Raw genomic sequence first — 19758 nt, 5'->3', positions numbered from 1 at the left:
CGTTTTCGGCCAGCGCGGGTGGCCTAGGGGTCCTCGGGGGGGCGCGGGGGGATCTGGCCCCGGGAGGTGCCCCCACGGTGGCCTGGCCCGCGATCGGGGCTCACCGATCCGCGGGCGAGCCTGTGCCGTGGGGGAACTCTATTCCTCCGCATCGGCGGCTGTACGGTGCGCCATTGCCGGTGCGGAGATGAAACCCTCTGCGCATGCGCTGGGATTATGGCGTACCCGCCCATGCGCCTACTCGCGCCAAGCCCCTCCCCGCCGGCCGGCGCGGCGCAAACCACTCCGCCGCCGGCCTAGCCCCTGAAGGTGCGGAGTATTCCGCACCTTTGGGGCGGCCCGACTCCTTCGAGCCGGAGTTGCCCGCCCCGTCGATTCCCGCAGAATCCCGCCCTTTATCTTTCGCAAGACAACTTTGCATTCTGACTCTTCTATTTCCCTTGTGGAAAAAATCATGATTTCTGTGGAGCCAAAACACTTAATTAGCACGTTTTACGATACCTTGTGTTCTAGATCCTGTGTTAGTACATTGGGTACTTCGCACTACTGAGAAAGAGACTTGGCACCTAATATTGGTCTGGAAACATGGGATAATATGTGAGATTTTGCCAATAAGGTTTCAGTGTGTAACAGAATGAAGGAGAATCTGTTCAATATTCTGCACCACTTATATATTACTCGGGGGGCGTGATTCTCCAGCCTTGTTGCACTCTTGCTCGAGAGAAACGAAGCCGGTGAATGGCGGGAGAGGCTGAAATGAGAACCATGCCAGGTGCCAAACAGTTAGCGATGTAACCGGCCTGCTCCCGTAGACAAAATCGGGATTCTGCTGTAGCATGGCGAGAAGCCAATTATTACCACTGAAGCCCTATTACCATACAATTAATGGAGCCAACGGCCTCCCGTCATTCATCTGCCTCCCCAGCAAGTGGTCACGCTGGCGCCGATTAGTACTCCTTTTTAAAAATGACCTGGCCGCCCATCAGGCCAGGGAGGGACCCAGAGGGGGTGGCCTGCAACGGCTCCGGGTGTACAAACATCGCTGGTCCTTTGAACAGATGACGGACAGCATGTGCCGCAAGAGGCTTTGCCTCAACAAGGGGACTCCTCGTGGACTTGGCACCACGTGGAAGAGGAGAACACCCACTCTCCGTGGCTGTCAAGGTCGCCGCAGCCCTGGACCTTTATGCCTCAGGATTATGCCAGGGCTCGAGCGGGGGCCTGTGTGGCATCTCGCAGGCCACAGTCAACAGGTGCATTTGACAGATCACGGATGCCCTGTATGCACAGCCCAAATATCAAGGGATTCATGCCATCGCTGGGATGCCCCAGGTCTAGAGGCTGATAGACTGCACACGTTTCCTTGCACTCACTGGGCCATCTGGAATAGCCCTATGTTAACAGGAAGGGGTTCCACTCCCTGAACATACAGCTCGTGTGTGTCCACCACATGAAGATCATGCACCTGTGTGCCCTCTTCCCAGGGAGTGTGCCCTACAGCTACATCCTGAGGCAGTCAGGCATCCCTGGCCTCATTGAGGATCACCCCAGGATGGCCTATTGGCTCTTGGGAGACGAGGGGTACCAGCTGAGGACTTGGCTAATAACGCCAATACGGAGGCCGGAGACCAAAGCGGAGACCCGATACAACAAGGCGCATATGGCCACCCGGGCTGTGATTGAGCGGTGCATTGGACTGCTCAAAGGGCGGTTCTGATGCCTCGACCACTCCGGTGGTGCCCTGTAGCACACCACCCAGAGGGTCGCTTTGTGGTGGTCTGCTGCGTCCTCCACGTTGGGCCCACCGGGGGGGCGATGTGCTGGACTGGGGATGAGCAACATGTGCCCACTTCCCAGGAGGAGGAGGATGATGAGGAGGTGCTGGACCAGCAGCAATTGGAGGACGATTCCGGGGATGAACCAGAGGACCAGCTAGAGGATGCAGGACAGGCAGCAGCGGCAAGGGTGTGGCCAGGGAGGCCCTCATACTCGTCCACTTCACTTAGGACGTGGCCTGGTCCATAATCACTTCTCCCCCCCCCCCCTCCCCCCCAAAAACACTCACCAATCTCTCACCTCCCTCCCAGTCCGGTGCCCTCAGTGATCCTCAACGTGCTTAGCCTTCCTTGCTCTGCCGCTAAATCTAGGTGTGTCCCCATGATGCGGATCAGAAGTGGAGGCAGCCAGCTGCTTACCACATCCTGTGGCCTTCAATGCTCGTGACAGGCGTCCTCTAGGGCCAGAGGGCTCGGGCCCACTTTTCGGAGACACATGCACAGCCGTGCCACCCTGTGTTGGCTGCGAAACATGGCCTCATCAGAGGGGTGGAACTCGGGGGAGCTGGTGGCCACCGTCCCCACGACATGGAGCGGGTCAGTATTGGCACCCAGCACTCTCTCCTCCCGTTCGATTCTAATAAGGCCCTAGGGTTCAACTCAGGAGGGAGGGGGAGCTGGTTCAGGCCCCGGCTGACCCTGTATCATCTGGCTCTGCCAGTCCTGACGCCTCCCCGATGGCTGCACCAACATGTCGATGCCCTTGGCGATGCTTCTCAGTGATTGGGCCATACTCTGCAGTGCCTCGGCAATGCCTACCTGCAACTGGGACGAGCTCCACAGTGCCTCGGCCATTCTCACCTGCGAGTGGGACATGTCCCGCAGACCCTCATCAAAGTTATGTCCTCCAGTGAGTCAGACATTCTGCCGAGACCCTCAGCCATGGCCGTCACCGACAGTGCAATACCTTGGACACCTTCACTAATGTTGCTGACGTCATGCACCAGGCTCTCCACTGAGGTTGCCACCCTAGCAGTGTTGGCCTCAGTGCCAACCACTGCCGTCGACATCTTCTGCGGCCGTAGCCTCTGGGACACCTCCACATCAGCTATGGACCTGCTGGACTGTCGCTGACACTCCCTCTGTATGTCCAAGCCACACTCTAACGTCTCCATTATCTCCGAGATAGCATATTTCCAAAGGCTCAGCATCTAGCTGGGACTCAGCTGGGTCCGTGGATCCAGCAGACCTCCAATTGTGCGTTATTGCGTCCACCTGATATAAATCAGCAACTGCGTGGTGCTCACGTGAAGTGAAGTGGTGCCCCAGAAGCCTGGCCACTAACCTTTCCCACCAAGATACGTGTATCTGCGCTGGTGGAGAGCGAGGATGACAGCTGTGATGTGTCGATCCTCACCTCTGCGGAGTGCGCCGACCTTTGCATTGCTCTGTCCTCGGCCACCTCCATCACCTCCAGGGCCCATTCCTCAAAGGTCTGGCATGCTTCCACCAGTCTGGGCCTTCTCCTGGTGATTATGGGAGAGCTTCTCCTGCAGGGACACAGCGACGGCATCGTTAGCCGTACACACGGTTCACAGTGGTGGGGGGGTGGGTGGTGAAGGACGGGTTGGGGGGGAGGGTTGAGAGAAAAGGGGAGGGTGAAGGGAGGGCTGGGGGCCGCATGGAGGATTAGGGAGATGGATGCTCACGTGAGGGCGGAAGGTCTCAATGGGTGGAGGGGCGTTGATGTCAACTCACCCAAAATGCCTGGTGTAGGTTGTTGATCTTTTGCAGCACTGGATGCCAGTCCTCTTGGTCATGCTTCCTGAGCTGACGGCCGCTGCCACTTCATCCCAGGTGGCACTGGCTGCCCTATGGCTCAGCCTCCAAGATCCGCTGGGACAAGGCCACCCCCCTGGCCTCGACTGCATCTAGGAGCCTTTCCGGGACCATGTCTCCAAATCTTGAGGCTGGTCTTCTCAGTGCCATGGCTGCGAACTGAGTGGGGCTGGCTGTGCAAGTGCTGTTTATGTGCCGGTCGGCCTTGTTCGCAGGGGGCGGGGGGTGATTGGTAAACGGGGTCCCGGAAAATCAGCTGGCGAGCCTTCATTTGCGGCGTGGAGCCCGTGGAGCCCCATTAAGTGGGCGAATTAATGTTGAATAGCATGCGGCAGTTCCCACTTGATAACATGCTTAGCAATCTTTCCGGAAAATCGTGCCCTCAGAGTCTGAGACACAGCTTTGATTCTACTATATCCCCAATGTGCCTAAGGTGTCTGGTAGTCGACGATGATTATATACACTGCGTATGGACCCGCGTCAAAGTGCAGGAGAGGATAGTTGACAGGACCTTAGAGTTTGATCCTTTTCTCCTACCTGGAAGACTCAGAATTAGGAACATTGTTGACGTTAATTTAAAAAAGGCTATAAGACCGTTGCAGCTTGTAAAAATATCCTCTGCTCTTGGATTAGTGACAAGTATATTTCAATTAAAAATTGGTATAAAATAGTTCTGGAATGTATCCCTATGGAATTCCTGTGATCTAAATCGGATCCGTAGCGTGTGGGCCCGTATCTCATATTTATAAACTCCGCTTGTCTGATCTGATCCTGCAGGTTTTCCCCTGAGCCATATTGCAAGTTGTGATCTCGCTATACATAAAGGTGTGCATCTTGGTTTCGTTATCCTATCATGTTTATTTGGCCTTTTCCTATTCCCCCCCCCCCCTCCCCCCCGCATTTTCTGATTGATCCGGTACCAGTTCTTAAGAACGATTGTTTTGAATTTATCCCGTCTTTCTCTGTTCTTACATCTGCAGAAATGTTTGTTCTGTACTGTACCAGTTGTGCTATGAAAAATTTGTTGCGCTTTTTGTTTTTTTAAATTTAGAGTACCCAATTAATTTTTTCCAATTAAGGGGCAATTTAGCGTGTTCAATCCACCTACCTTGCACATCTTTGGGTTGTGGGGGCAAAACCCACGCAAACACGGGGAGAATGTGCAAACTCCACACGGACAGTGACCCAGAGCTGGGATCGAACCTGGGACCTCAGCGCCGTGAGACTGCAGTGCTAACCTACTGAGCCACCGTGCTGCCCGCACTTTTTGTTTTTTAAAAAATTATAAAACTCTAATAAAATATATGTATTTAAAATGTTGCCCATGAAGTTGCTGGTAGTGTGAGTTGGTAAGAGCACAGCAAGGACATCTGGGCACCTTGTTGAACAACAGAACGAGTCGTGTAGATCTTTCAGCAATGAGATTAAAGAATTGAGAAATAAGAGAAATGACCATGATGAGTGAATTCACCTACTCTAATTCAATGTCAAATCAGGTACAGTAAGAGAAATAGGGAAACAAAGACTAGGTTAAGAGAGAAAGATAAATAAAGGAAAAACAATTAAATGTTAAGTTTAAGACCTCCTGAATCAATTCACAATCAGTTGAAATGAGGCACAATACTTAACAGCGACCACTTTATCAAAGTCACACTCGGGTTGTTAATTACAAGACTTAATTTAGTCTCATGACAGAAAGTTAACGTGCTGTAAAAATTGTGGGAAGGTTAAACAGGCAATGTTATTTTCACATTACTAGTGGAATGGTACAAATCAGCCAGCAACTTGTGGCAATTTGCAACTTGAGATTTATTTTCCTCACCCTCCTCAACACGAGATGCAGGCTGACCTCCACATTAATAACTATGTGCATTGTTCAGGTATCAGTATTATTTAATCAAAAACTGGCTCATTATTTCTCTGCATTTAAAACTTTGTTTAATGTTTCTATACAAATTCATAAGCAATGCAGCGAAATATGACTTTTTACAACCTGGTCTTTTCCTCCTGTTTTTCTCTTTGATTATCTCATTTTGTTATTAAGTTCCTTCAGTGCAGCTTACTTTTAAAAAAGAGTCGCATTTGTATAGAACTTTTCATGATCACCAGATTCCTCAAAGCCTTTTACAGCCAGTGAAATACCTTCGAAGTGTAAGCATTATTGGGATGTAAGAAACATTATGGTTCTTTAATAAATAGCTGTGGAAACCTATTTCCATATTTTAAAATTATAGGCTCTTTATACTTTTATTGGCACATTGTAAACTTACTTCTATTTTACAAGGAGGCTAAAATATATAAATAGAATGTTGTGAGTTCTTGAGTACAAATCTTTTTTTTCCATAATTTTTCATATTCACACAGTACCTTATCTAAAGTAAATGCTATTAATGGCTTTAGTTCCAGTTGGCTGATTTGCACTTTGTACAAGTCTGGCTAAATGCAATATAGTAAAAGTTATATTTTTGTCCATTTTAATATACATCTTATTCACAGCATAGGAACAACCAATGCTTACCTTTGCTCTGAAAATGTTATTTGCCAAAGCACTACGAAGGAATGAGGTTACAGCTTGTGTCACCTTGGGGTTCTCATCTAACTGAAGAATACTGATTGTCTGCAAAGTTTGGTGCAGAGGCTGCATCTCGGAGACTAGCTTTTCTTTTAACTTTTTCAGTGTCTTCATCTTCTGTGCTGTTTGCAGGGCTTCAGGGAGAAATACTAAAAATATAAATAACCAAAAGAATTTTTTAAAAGGCAATCTGTCAAAATGTTGAATAATTCAGGTTATTCTTCTCAGTCTTTTACTATGCTATTTCACAAAAGGATTAATTTTTGTTAGAAATGCTCATTTTCTAAGTGTATTCTAAAGTAAGAAATAGGAGCAGGAGTAGACCACTCAGCTCCTCGGGCCTGCTCATTCAATACAATCATGGCTAATTTGATTGTGCCCTTCACTCCACTTTCCTGCCTCTCTCCCAAAACCCTCGAGTCCCATATTGATCAAAAATCTGACTAACTCCGTAATCCAGAGACACTGATTAATTTGTTGGACATGTGGGTTCCAACCATAGCAATCGGTAAATCATAGAACCCCTACAGTGCAGAAGGAGGCCATTCAGCCAATCAAGTCTGTCCCCACCCTTGGAAAGAGCACTCTAACTGGGCGCATGCCCCCACCCTTTGTAACCCTACCTAACCATTTGGACACTAAGGGGCAATTGAGCATGGCCAACCCACCTAACCCGGAATCTTTGGACTGTGGGAGGATACCGGAGCACCCGGAGGAAACCCACGCAGACACGGGAAGAATGTGCAAACTTCACATAGGCAGTCACCCCAGACCGGAATTGAACCCGGTCCCTGGTATTGTGAGGCAGCAGTGCTAACTACTATGTCACTGCCTCAATTAATTAAATCTGGTTTAAAAGATTGACTCAGTAATGTTGCCATGAAACTATGATAAATTGTCATAAAGACCCATGTTTCGAGAAATATGATCTGCTATCCATTCCTTGTATTGCCAGCATGTGACTCCAAATCCACAGCAATGTGGTTGGCTCTTAATTGCCCTCTGAAATGGTATAGCAAGCCACATAGCTCAAAGATAAGTAGGGATGGGCAACAAATGCTGTCCTTGCCAGCAACACCCATGTCCAATCTCCACTGCTTGTGAAAGAATTCCAAAGTCCAATGCCCCTCAGAAAAAAAATCCTCCTTTGTCTTAAAAGGTAGACCCCTTATTTTAAGACAGTAGCTTTAGACCCACATTTCCAACCCTCAAACTGAATGTGAAATTCTAGCATGTTCTGATAACTCTTGTCTAAGGGATCCTTTACTATGAGATCATTAATTAATCCTGCGTCATTATACATTACCAGGTTTAATATAACGTGCTCCTTGGTTGGTTTCAGAATGTATTGTTCTAATAAGCTGTCCCAAATATATTCTAGGAACTTCTCCTCTAGGAGACCTTTGCCAATTTGATTCATCCAATCCATATGAAGATTAAAATTGCCCACAATTATTGTGGTACCTTTCTTACAAGTCCCTTTTGTCTTTTGATTTATGTGCAGTCCTACTGTGTAGCTACCATTATGGGGCCTATAAACTATTTAGACCTTCCTTTGCTGTTTCTTATCCACACCCAAATTAATTCTACATCTTGATATTTAAAACCAAGATCTCAAATCACTCCTGTACTTATTTCCCCCTTTTATTAACAGAACTTCCCTGGCTCTTTTTCCTTTCTCCCTGTCCATCCAAAATGTCAAATATCCTTGAATATTCCGGTCCTAGCCTTAGTTACCTTGTAACCGCATCCGCAATCCCACAAAACTGGCCACAATCCCAAGCTGAGTAAAATATCAATGCAAGTGTTTGGGGTCATGGAAATCTGTTTGAGCAGAAACCTGAGGAAGAAAAACATTTCCCAAAACTGGCTACATTTGCATCTGTTTCACTGTTTGCACCCAAACTGTAGCCCAATGTGTTTCATATATGTAATTGCATTTGTTATTTTTGTCTGCAAGAAATTGTAGAACTCATTATTTGATGCACAGATTGGTCTTTATGGAAATTACTCCCATCATGCTAGCAAAGATCTCTAATCTGATGCTTGGTCATAAACCTTTTTGGCTTCTATCCATAGCTCAATCTAGTTGAATGTGGAACCTTCACAACAGCACTTTTAAAAATGTTAAGTCAGACTTAAGGCAATGCACTTGGTGGACAGGGCGAGACCATCTCCTTGCTGGCTCCAAAAGCCTATTCAATTCCCAACTGAATTCAATTCATGGTCCCGACAAAAGACACATCCTAGATCCAAGCTGACATGAGCAGGCATCCCACCTGATCTCAGGCTTGATCTTCTGCTTGATCTTAGCCAAAAGGTCAAGAAGTTCCCAACAGCATTTCACTCCAAAAATATTGAAATTGATTAACTTTTCCTAATCTCTTTCAGGTTAACTTCCAGATATTAGTGAGGAAATCCTACCTTACAGATGTAGTTAGAGATGCCATTGTTACGTGTCGTGACTATGCAAATGGCCCAAATACCAAATTTAAAACCCGCAGATTATTTTTAGTTGCAAAATCCTTAAAATAGTGAAGACTCCAAGGATATATACATTTTGCATCCACATTTGTTAATGGAGATCTGCTTTCCAATGACAACTCCTGATATGATTGTGTGGTTTACCCTATGCATTAACATCTCCAAGTGTTGCAAGTAGTGCACTACCTGCTTACAGCTAGGGGATCTTGACATACTGTAAATTACCATATAACAATATTTATGCAGTACTGTAAATTGTTGTGCACAGACTGATATGTGAGACTAATGAGCAAATGGTCAACTTTTCATTTTGCTAATTAGTCAGTAGTATAAAGTTTGTTTTGGTTATGGTTTTGCAGCTTTTTCTGTTGCAAATTAGGGATGGAATTCTCTGGTCTCCCAGCCGGGTTATTCTTGGCAAGAGGTGGGATTCTCTGCTCCCGCAGCTGTCAATGGGAATTCCCATTGAAGCCGCCCCACACCGTTGAGAATCCCATGGGTAGGGGTATGCTGCAGGTGAGACCAGAGAATCCTGCCATCAATGAACGGCTGGAGAATTCTGGCCTAGATTTCACTGACATACATATTTGCATTGGATATCATGGCCATGTATAATGCAGGGTATTGTATGGGCATCACAGTTGAATGTTTGACTGAAAAATTGTATGTTTTGGTTGAACTTTAGGAGACAAATAAAAGGCTATGTTGGGATAAGGTCTGAAGAACATATCAAACTCTTGGTAATATTGATTAACGTTAGATCTGGAGTGAAAATCCAATTCTACCATGCATTGAGATATTATGGCTATGATTTGCACATTCTCCGCGTGTTTGCATGGGTTTTCTCCAGGTGCTCTGGTTTCCTCCCACAGCCCAAAGATCTGCAGGTTAGGTGGGTTGCCATGATCAAAGTGCGGGATTACAGGGAAGGGTGGGTGAATGGGCCTAGGTAGAGTGGTCTTTCGGTAGGTCGGTGCAGACACGATGGGCCGAATGGCCTCCTTCTGCACTGTAGGAATTCTACGGTATGTTTAAACTTCAGTCTCGACCCATTGAAATTTGTTTGATGCATTTACAACTTGGCACAACTGCAGCAAAATATCTTGTAGTTCAACATAAATGCATTAGTTAATAAACTGCTGTTAAATCAATAGCCACACTCCAGTTTTAGTACAAGCAAGTAACATTTTACTCCTACCTTCCTTTGCAAGTCTGATCAGATATGTCCCCAGCTGAGTAATATTGTACTTTTTTACATAGTTGAAAAACTGGAAGACTGTCACCACTTCCTCTGAGACATTTGGACTCAGCAGCAGTTCACAACAGCTGACAATCTGGTGCAGAAGTGTTCTGAATACTTACAAAAACATGAAAATAGTGAAAATGTATACCTTATTACAGACTGCTTTGAGAAGAGTTTTTTGACCATGCAAGTTCAACTAGAAAGTCTTTTGCGATTAACCGTGAAAAAGGAATTCATCCTTGTTACAGTTTAACGGGGGAGGGTCATGCAACCACAGGCAATGGCTTGACTCAAACTATCATGGTTCATTTAGAGCCCTGTCTGTGATACTCGGCAATCAGTGCAAGTTTTCCTTCTACATAGTTCATGAACTCTGCCACAAGATAAGGAAAGATTAATCTATGACCAAAGGACAGGAGAATTATGATTTGTGTACGAGTAGAAAAGGTTACATTTCTGTATCTGCAAAATGATCACAGATCTTGGTCATTCATTTCCTTTACAACTGATGTAATTTAATTGTCCACTCCTGTCTAATCCACTTTGACACATTGCTGACTTGAATCATAATGTTGCTGACATTTTTGTTTGCTGCATTTCTCTAAAATAGCCAAACAATCTTTCTTAATATTGCTCGACAAATCTAATGTTCGAGTGATTAAACTTGACAACCGCTCAGTCTCAATAAACAGTATCTTTTCTGCTGTGTGTAACCTAATAGCCGTTCTTGTCTGTTGTAACTTTTGTAGTTTACTCCCACAGCCATCAGAAGGACACATAATCTCATGGTTTCAACACAGATGCTGTTTGTTGAGTCACGAATGGCATATCACATTAGAAAACATTAACTACCATACTTGGGATCTCTGCTCCCTGTCTTTCTCCACTGCCGTAAACATTTGATGAAGAGAATAAATTCATAAGACTGGCGAAATGCAAAGCAAGTTATTCATCATTGAATGAAAAAGGGCAGGTTAATTCTGGTCCCTTCATATGTACTGGCTTGTTTTACATATTTGTACTTTGGAAATCCAATATGCGCAGTATTATTTTTAATATAGCTGAGTGGTAGTGATTAAATTAACCTTCAGCTCATTAGTTTTTTATAAAGCTAATGTAAAAATGTTCTGCCATTTTTATTTTGTTACTAGAATTCTGAATAGTCGAACCACTACAAAAGTGGAATTTAGTGTGATTTGGTAACAAAAATGGGCAATTAACATTTAAACAAAAGTGCGGGGTCACTAGCTCCCTGATGCATTCTCCATGGCAATGCTTCAACCAGGTTTGACTTGCCAACCATTCAGCACCCTTCTCTCTTGCTGCTCCCTTTGACATTTGGTATTCTTGGATCTGTCCTGGTGAGTGCAACATGAAAAGCTTTGATAGTGTGTCTCTTTTTCAGCAATAATATTTAATATTGGGGCCTCAACATTTCACTCTATAATTTATTGATTTGGTGCGTAAAAAAAACAAAAGCAAAATACCAGGATACTGAAAATCTAAAAACATGTACAGAAAATCTGGCTCTACTCGGGAGGTCAGGCAGTAGCTGCAGGAAGAGAAACAGATGTTTGAGGTCAATTACCTGATGAAGGGTTAACAATGGACGTGATTCAGCGACCGCGGTGCGCCTGGCGCAGACCACGGCGTGCCGGGTGAATAGCGGGAAAAAGCAAAATTGAGATTCGCTATTTTGCAATTCACCCGGCCCACTCCCGATGGAGAGTACCAGATCTCAGCCAAAAATAGCGAAAATGTCATTAACCCTAATTTGCATTAATTTAATATCATTAACGAGAATGAAGTTGAATCCTGCAGCCTTCCAGGGACAACTGACTCCCCAGCTGTCGTTTAGTACTCCTTTTCAAAAACGTGAAGCTGGTGCATTGACGTCTGAGGGGAACGGAGGAGATGAGTAACCCTTTCCATTTTCCAGCACGCAATTCAAGGGTCCTGGAGCTACTGCGCCAGTGCTGGAGGGCTTGTTCAGTGGGCTGAACATTACAGGTCGTGGGTTGCCCCTGGACCGGGAATGGGAGGACGGGGGGTTGCACCTGTGAGGATCTCGAGACATCTTGAAATGTCGTGGAGGCTCATAACAGAGGCAACCAGAGCTGCAGCCTGTCTGTCCTACCAAACACTTCCAGGACAGAGCCATGCAGCAGCTTCACTCCTGAAAGTCCCCATTGATTGTCAGCAGCCTCTAGCTTCACAGCTGAAAGCTATTTCAAATGAGGAATTTGCCTTGTTAGTTGTGAGAGCACTTCATTCCCCTGAACCATCAAGTGCCTCCTCGAGGGCACACATGCCATGCCTCAGAGGATGATTAGTGCACTGCATGTCCAGAAACCTTTGATGCCTGAACAGTGTGCCTGTATTTGAGGAGCATCAGCACCTTAAGGGCAGCTGCCAGAAATGAAACACTAAAGAGCAGGGCTTCACCACTGAGGATCCTCTTACGGCCAAAGGGGAAGTGTGTGGATCAGCGGAGGGCAGCTGATCATGGTCCCTAATGTTCCTAGCAGAGATCTAGGGTTTCTTGATGTGGCTGGGTGTGAGTGTGCAGAGCAAGGTTTGTCAGCAAAACTGGCTCGCTGGATGGCACTCTGAAAGAAGCAGGAGAGTCATCGTAAGGATGGGGGAGGCTTGGGTGATTTGAGGGCCCTGGGGTGGACGCCCTAACTGATTGTCGGTCTCTTTCCTTCCAGATAAAATGAGGTTTGCTGGTTTAGATCTCGTGGAGGCTGCCTTCGTGTTGCTATGGCAGCTGATGCACGATCAATTGCACAAAGACGAGAGTTGAATACAACTGAGGCTTTATTACGCTAAGGTGTGTGGCCTCCTACAGCCGCTGGTGAAATGGCTGCTGTACGGGGAGCACACATATTTATACTCCGCCTACTGGGTGGAGCCAGCAGGCAGGAACTACCCCCGTACCTGTAGTACAGGGTCTTACCACACATCTCCAAATATATACAACAGTGGTGATTACCACATTCACCCCCTGTTAAAATTGAGTCCGGCGGGGGTGGCGGAGAACTATGTACAGAACAAGTTTTAATAAACAGAGGCAAAAAAAAATGTTGGAGTCCAGTACAAGGTGCTTTAACAGTCGCGAACCAATTACAGGTTTAGCCGGTCTGGAGCCTTGATCTGCCGTTGGGAGCGCCGCAGTGGTGGCGGCGATTCCGGTGTCGGTCTGGTCCTCGGTGACTCTGGGAGCGTGCCGAAATCCTCCTCATCCTTGGGTGTGGGAAGGGGCAGGACTGATGGTCCCGGGGGGGGGGGTTGCTGCTTGGTGCGCTGGGGGAGGGGAGGGTGGCGCTGGGCCGGAGGGGTGTGTGTGTGGGAAACCTGCTGGTGCCAGGTCCCTGAGGGAGACAGTACCTTGGCAGCCGTCGGGGTACGCTATGTAGGCATACTGTGGGCTGACGTGGAGTAACTGCACCCTTTCAACCAACGGGTCCGCCTTGTGGAGCCGTACGTCCTTACGGAGGAGTACGGGTCCTGGAGCTGCGAGCCAAGTTGGGAGCGATACCCCGGATGTGGACTTCCTGGGGCAGGCAAAGAGACGTTCATGGGGTGTGTCGTTAGTCGCAGTGCATCGGAGTGACCGAATGGAGTGCAGTGCATTGGAGAGGACCTCCTGCCAGCGGGAGGCCGGGAGATTTCTGGACCGTAGGGCCAGCTGGACGGCCCTCCAGACCGTCCCATTTTCCCTCTCCACCTGCCCGTTTCCCCGAGGGTTATAGCTGGTCGTCCTGCTGGAGGCGATACCCCTGCTGAGCAGGGACTGAAGCAGCTCATCACTCATGATCGAGGATCCCCTGTCGCTGTGGATGTAGGCACGGATGCCGAACAGAGCGAAGATTGTGTTGAGGGCTTTGATGACGGTGGCAGACGTCATGTCAGGGCATGGGATGGCGAAGGGGAATCTGGAGTACTCAATGACCACACTGAGGAAATACGTGTTATGGTCGGTGGAGGGGAGGGGCCCTTTGAAATCCACGCTGAGGCGTTCAAAGGGGCGGGAGGCCTTCACCAGGCGCGCATGGTCCGGCTGGTAGAAGTGCGGCTGCACTCTGCACAGACCTGGGAGTCTCTGGTGATTGCCCGTACTTCTTCGATGGAGTAGGGCATATTGTGGGCCTTCATGAAGTGGTACAACAATGTGACTCCCGGATAACAAAGGTTGTCATGCAGAGTCTGAAGACGGACCACCTGTGCGCTGGCACATGTACCTCGGGATAGGGCATCGGGGGGCTTGTTGAGCTTACCAGGGCGATACAAAATCTCGTAGTTGTAGGTGGAGAGCAAGATCCTCCACCGCAAGATTTTATCGTTTTTGGTCTTGCCCCGCTGTGTGTTGTTAAACATGAAGGCTACCGACCGTTTGTCAGTGAGGAGAGTGAATCTCCTGCCGGCCGGGTAATGCCTCCAATGCCGCACAGCTTCAACGATGGCCTGGACCTCTTTTCGACGGAGGAGTGTCGAATTTCGGAGGCATGAAGGGTTCGTGAAAAGAATGCCTGCCTGCCTGGTTGAGGGTGGCGGCTGGAGCAACGTCTGATGCATCGCTCTCCACTTGAAAGGGTAACATCTCGTCGACTGCGTGCATCGCGGCCTTAGCAATGTCGGCCCTAATACGGTTGAAGGCCTGTTGAGCCTCGGCCGTCAGGGGGAAAAGAGTCGACTGGATGAGTGGGCGGGCCTTGTCCGCATATTTTGGGACCCACTGGGCGTAGTAACCCCAGGCAGCGTTTGAGGGCCTTGGGGCAGTGGGAGTTCCATGAGGAGGCACATGTGGTCGGGGTGGGGCCCCAGAATTCCGTTCTGGACCACATGGCTGAGGATGGCTAAGTGGTTCGTGCTGAATACGCACTTCTCCTTGTTATAGGTGAGGTTTAGGAGAGTAGCGGTGTGGAGAAATTTGGCAAGGTTGGCATTGTGGTCCAGCTGATCGTGGCCGCAGATGGTGACATTGTCTAGGTACGGGAAAGTGGCCTGCAGCCCGTACCGGTCGATCCATCGGTCCATCTCCCTTTGGAAGACCGAGACCGTGACGCCGAAGGGAACCCTAAGAAAATGGTAGAGGTGGCCATCTGCCTCGAAGGCAGTGTATGGGCGGTCCTCCTTACAGGTGGGGAGCTGGTGGTAGGCGGATTTTAGGTCTACAGTTGAGAAGACCCGGTACTGTGCAATCTGATTGACCATATCAGATATGCGTGGGAGGGGGTGCGCGCGAGCTGCGTGCACCGATTGATGGTCTGGCTGTAGTCTACGACCATTCAGTGTTTCTTCCCAGTTTTCACCACTACCACTTGGGCTCTCCAGGGGCTGTTGCTGGCCTCGATGATGCCTTCCCGAAGCAGCCGCTGGACCTCGGACCTAATGAAGGTCCTGTCCTGGACGCTGTACCGTCTGCTCCTGGTGGCGACGGGTTTGCAATCCGGGGCTAGGTTTGCGAATAGGGAAGGTGGGTCGACCTTTAGGGTCGCGAGGCTGCACACAGTGAGGGGTGATAGGGGCCCGCCGAATTTCAATGTTAGGCTCTGGATGTTACACTGGAAGTCCAGGCCGAGTAGCAGGGCAGCGCAGAGGTTGGGGAGGATGTAGAGGCGGAAGCTGCTGAACTCTACACCCTGGATCGTAAGCGTGGCTATACAGTACCCACGGATCTCCACGGAGTGGGACCCGGAGGCCAGGGAGATTCTCTGATTGGCAGGGAGCAGCGCCTTACCGTATCGGGATGGATGAAGCTTTCAGTATTCCCGGAGTCCAGCATACAGAAGATCAAGATCTTCACGTTTGTTGAGGCGGTGGCTAGATTGTGCGGGAGACACTGGTCAATCGTGACCGAGGCAAGTCGCGGCTGGTCGTCGCTGGTGTCGGACGATGGGGGGCATGGGTCCTGGTACGATGGTGGCGCCCATGTGCTGTGGGGGAGACAAGATGGCAGCGCCTGAAGATCCTGAGGTGGGCAAGATGGCGGCGCCCACGGGCCGCACAAGGCGGGGGTTGAAAAAGATGGCGCCGTCCATGGGCCGCGCGTGGTCCGAGGAGGGGAAGATGGCAGCGCCCACTGTCCGTACGCGGGGGAGGGACGATAGCGGCGACTGAGCGGGCCTGGCACACCGTGGCGAAGTGCCCCTTCTTGCCGCAGGCCTTGCAAAGGGCGCTGCGGGCCGGGCAGCGTTGGCGGGGGTGTTTTTACTGTCCACAGAAGTAACATCTGGAGCCCCCCGGGGTTGGCTGGCTGGCACGTGGCACAAATGTAGGATTGGCTGAGTGGGGTCCCCAGTGGGGCGGCCGTCTGTGGAGTCCACGATGCGGAGAAGGAGTGGGACATGATGTCGAGGCCCTCCGTCATGAGCGTCACAGATTGAGCCATGTCTTGGACATCACAACTCAGGGATTTGATGTCGAGCTCCAGGATTTCCACTGGGTTCGCCATCCTAGCAGTGTTGGCCTCAGCACCATCTCCTGTGCCTGAAACCTTTGGGTCTCCTTCAATCGGCCTTTCGGTCACTGGAATGTTGCTTAAATCACCTTCTGAATCTCACGGCTCTGTATCAGCTCTGGGAGAACCTTGTCCAGAGACTCGGCATCTGGCTGGGACCCAGCTGTGTCCTGGGATTCAACAGACCTCTGACTGCTGTCTCCTTTGGATGTTCCTGCCTCCACCTGATGTGCATCAACAACTGTGTGGTGCTCACCAGATTGTGCCACCGAAGCTCGTCCACTAATGCTGCCACCGAGGTGTATCTCTCTGTGCATGTGGAAGGTGCAGGTGATAGCTGTGACGCCTCATTGGTGTTCTCCTCCGTGGTGTGGTGAGGGGGGGGGGTTACGACTCCGGGTGGCCCGGGAAGGATCATTTTGTCAGGCATGAACAACTCACTTGAGACTGGTCGTCTAGGTGAAGGGTGTTGGAACCAACAATTCTACGGACACGTGCTTGTAGGATTAGAATAGCAGTTTTAATATACTTACAACAGAGCCAGCCTGTTAGCCGTTGAACTTTCAGTGAACTGGCTGGCTGACCCTGTGGCACGGATCTTTATACAGCAGCTCCAGGGGGAGGAGTCCTGGGCAGAGCCAAGGGAGGAGCCCAGTACAAGTTCTCGAGTACTCCCAGAGCTAATCCCCCCTGGTGGTCAGGTAGTGCAACTGCACTTACAATATTGATACATATATACAGATTATAATACCGTGTGAATCTCATTCACCACAAAGGGGCAGTGGATCCTCACCTCTCTGGCACTGGCTGACCTCGATGTCAGTCACTGCTCTTTCCTTGGGCAACCCCGTGTTCTCCAGAGGCTGTTCCTCGGGGCTGAGGGCTCAGATTACTGGGATTCTTATAATAATAATAATAATCTCTATTGCCACAAGGTAGGCTTACATTGACACTGCAATGAAGTTACTGTGCAAAGTCCTTAGTCGCCACAATCCGGCTCCTGTTCGGGTACACTGAGGAAGAATTCAGAATGCCTAATTCACCTAACAGCACGTCTTTCGGGACTTGTGGGAGGAAACCAGAGCACCCGGAGGAAACCCAGGCAGACACGGGGAGAACGTGCACACTCCGCACAGATAGTGACCCAAGCCGGGAATAGAAATTGGGACTGTGGCGCTGTGAAGCATCAGTGCTGTCCACTGTGCTCCATGCTCTCCCCATCTTGGCAGTGGCATGTGTGCCACCGTACCTGGACATGAAGAGGTTGTGCTGTTGGGCGCAAGGGTGTTCTGAGGTATAAGCTTGAAGATCGGATGTTGGAGGGGTGCGAGGTGTCAGCGAGTAGTTTGGGAGGGGGGTTTGGGAATTTGAGGGATGGCATGCGGAACTGATTCCAGGGGAGGTAGTAACTTACTTCTTGTTGGAGGTTATTCCTTTTCTTCCAACATTGTCGTGCGGTCCTCCTTGTCATGCTGCCTGAACTGACAGCCACTGCCTCAGATGGCATTGCTGCTCCTGCTGCTGGTTCGCCGGCCACCTCGGGAGACAGGGTGCCCGCCTCTCATCTACAGCATCGAGAAGCCTGGTGGGGTTGGCATCGCCAAAGTAGGAGCCAGTCTGTACGCTGCCATACTTGAAGCAGCTCCCCTTGTGAGCGTTGAGCAGCTGAGGCGTGAGTCAGATAAATCAGACAGGGAGGGAGCCAATAATGTCGAGAACCTCGTGGCAACTCATTTCTGGCTCTAAGTGCCGTTGAATACGGGTTGCGATCTTGCCAACGCTGCCGACGTGAAACACCTCGCCAAATGTGCCGAAAGCTGGACTTCAGTCCGCTGAATCGTGCTCTCTGTTTTTCTCTCCCCACAACTACTGTCTGACCTGAATATTTCCAGCATTTTCTGCTTAATTTGCAATATAGAACAATATATCCAAGTTTGCGAGTGGCCCAAAGGTTTATGACATTGTGAGTAGTATAGGTAGGAATATAACTATCAATGTCTTGATAGTTTTACAGTGAGGGGTAAAACAATGACAGAAGGATTTCAACGCAGTTAATAGTAAATTCACTTATTTTTGACCAAAAAAATATATCAAAGTATTATTTAAATAGTGAAATATTAGGAATAGGGGAGATCCAAAGACACAGTGGCCACGTCACAGGTCACTAAAATGTGGTGGCCAGTTGCAAAATTATTCAAAATGTCTTATGACATATTAATGTTTACACCTAGCAGGTTAGAATATAAAAGGGAGCAAATTTTGCAACAGCTCTAGAAAGCCTTGCTGACACCACACCTGGAGAACTGTGTAGCGTTCTGGGCTTGAAGGGTTAAATTTACATAAACTAGCCTTGTATTCCCTGGAATATAGAAGTTTAAAGGGGTATTTGTTGAGGGTTCAATGAAACGTTTCATGGGGTAGATAGGGAAGAAACTTATTCCGTGATGGGTGAGTTTACGAAAAGGGGATTGACCATTAAAATTAGAACCAGGCTATTTAGGAAGAGAGGTTAAGAAGTATTTCTTCACAAAGGTTGGCAGAATTGTGGAACTCTCTCAAAACGCAGTAGATACTCGCTCAAATAATTTTAAAATTTCTGGTTGGTTGATTTCTTCTAGCGAAGAGTATGAAGGGATATGGAGCCAAATGGGGTTAGGATATGTATCAGTCGTGATTGATTTGAATGGCCGAACAGGTTTGAGGAGCTGAATGGCCTATTTCTATTCATATGTTCAGAGTTAAAAATTTCAGTCAGGTGAATAAGCAAATTACATCAACTTTTTCAAGACCAGTTACAAGGAAGTATCTCAACTTCCTTCTGACTTTATTCTTTTCTGAGCATTATTAATATTTTTGTGCAAATCGTCAATGGTTCAATTGGAATCCTGAACAGGAGAAGTTATGAAACAGGTCAGTTGCAAGGAGTTGAATAACGGACAAAGTCAATGAGACTTATTTAATTTCCCCCAGGCCATATTTCTCAAATGGTACATAGAATTAGTACAAAGTAGGTTTTTGAACATGTTTTAATGAATTATCCTGATGCAAGCTACAATTATCTCAAAGTAGTCATTCCCACAATATTCAAGCTATCTGAAGCTATAATAATTGTCATATGATGGATATAACAGAAATTCCACTCCAGAATACCTGTTAAACATAAATTAAGCAGAGCTTACCTCTTTCAGTTTGTCCTGGGTACTTTGCAGCCACTTTCTGTGTGTAACAATTTCTTAGTTGTGTCAGGAACTTCTCAGCTGATAAATATAAAACATAATCTGTCTGTGTGCATTTGTCCCAGAATGAAAGGATTGATTTCCCAATCTTTGATTTTGAAATGACTGAAATCAAAAATGTTTAATTTCAATTAGCATTAGAATAA

At 48.2% G+C, this 19758-nt stretch overlaps 1 protein-coding gene across 11 annotated transcripts in view; it reads right to left on the bottom strand.

The window, feature by feature from the left end:
- The window catches only part of ripor3 (RIPOR family member 3), a 318117-nt gene that overhangs the window by 21859 nt on the left and 276500 nt on the right, over positions 1 to 19758 (bottom strand). For 9 of the 11 annotated variants that reach the window (XM_038803147.1, XM_038803151.1, XM_038803150.1 and 6 more), the window contains 3 exons: positions 19556 to 19717; positions 9869 to 10027; positions 6133 to 6335 (listed from right to left, as the gene is read on the bottom strand). In XM_038803147.1, the coding sequence (XP_038659075.1) occupies positions 6133 to 6335; positions 9869 to 10027; positions 19556 to 19717 (524 nt within the window). Of the gene's footprint in view, positions 1 to 6132; positions 6336 to 9868; positions 10028 to 19555; positions 19718 to 19758 lie in introns of those variants that run through there. The other 2 variants (XR_005461375.1, XM_038803155.1) reach the window with 2 other exon arrangements.

The sequence above is a fragment of the Scyliorhinus canicula genome, chromosome 7 (genome assembly GCF_902713615.1).
Source record: "Scyliorhinus canicula chromosome 7, sScyCan1.1, whole genome shotgun sequence".
Classification (NCBI taxonomy): Eukaryota; Metazoa; Chordata; class Chondrichthyes; order Carcharhiniformes; family Scyliorhinidae; genus Scyliorhinus; species Scyliorhinus canicula.
Note: the sequence above shows the minus strand (reverse complement) of the source record. Positions and strands in the feature narration are given on the sequence as shown.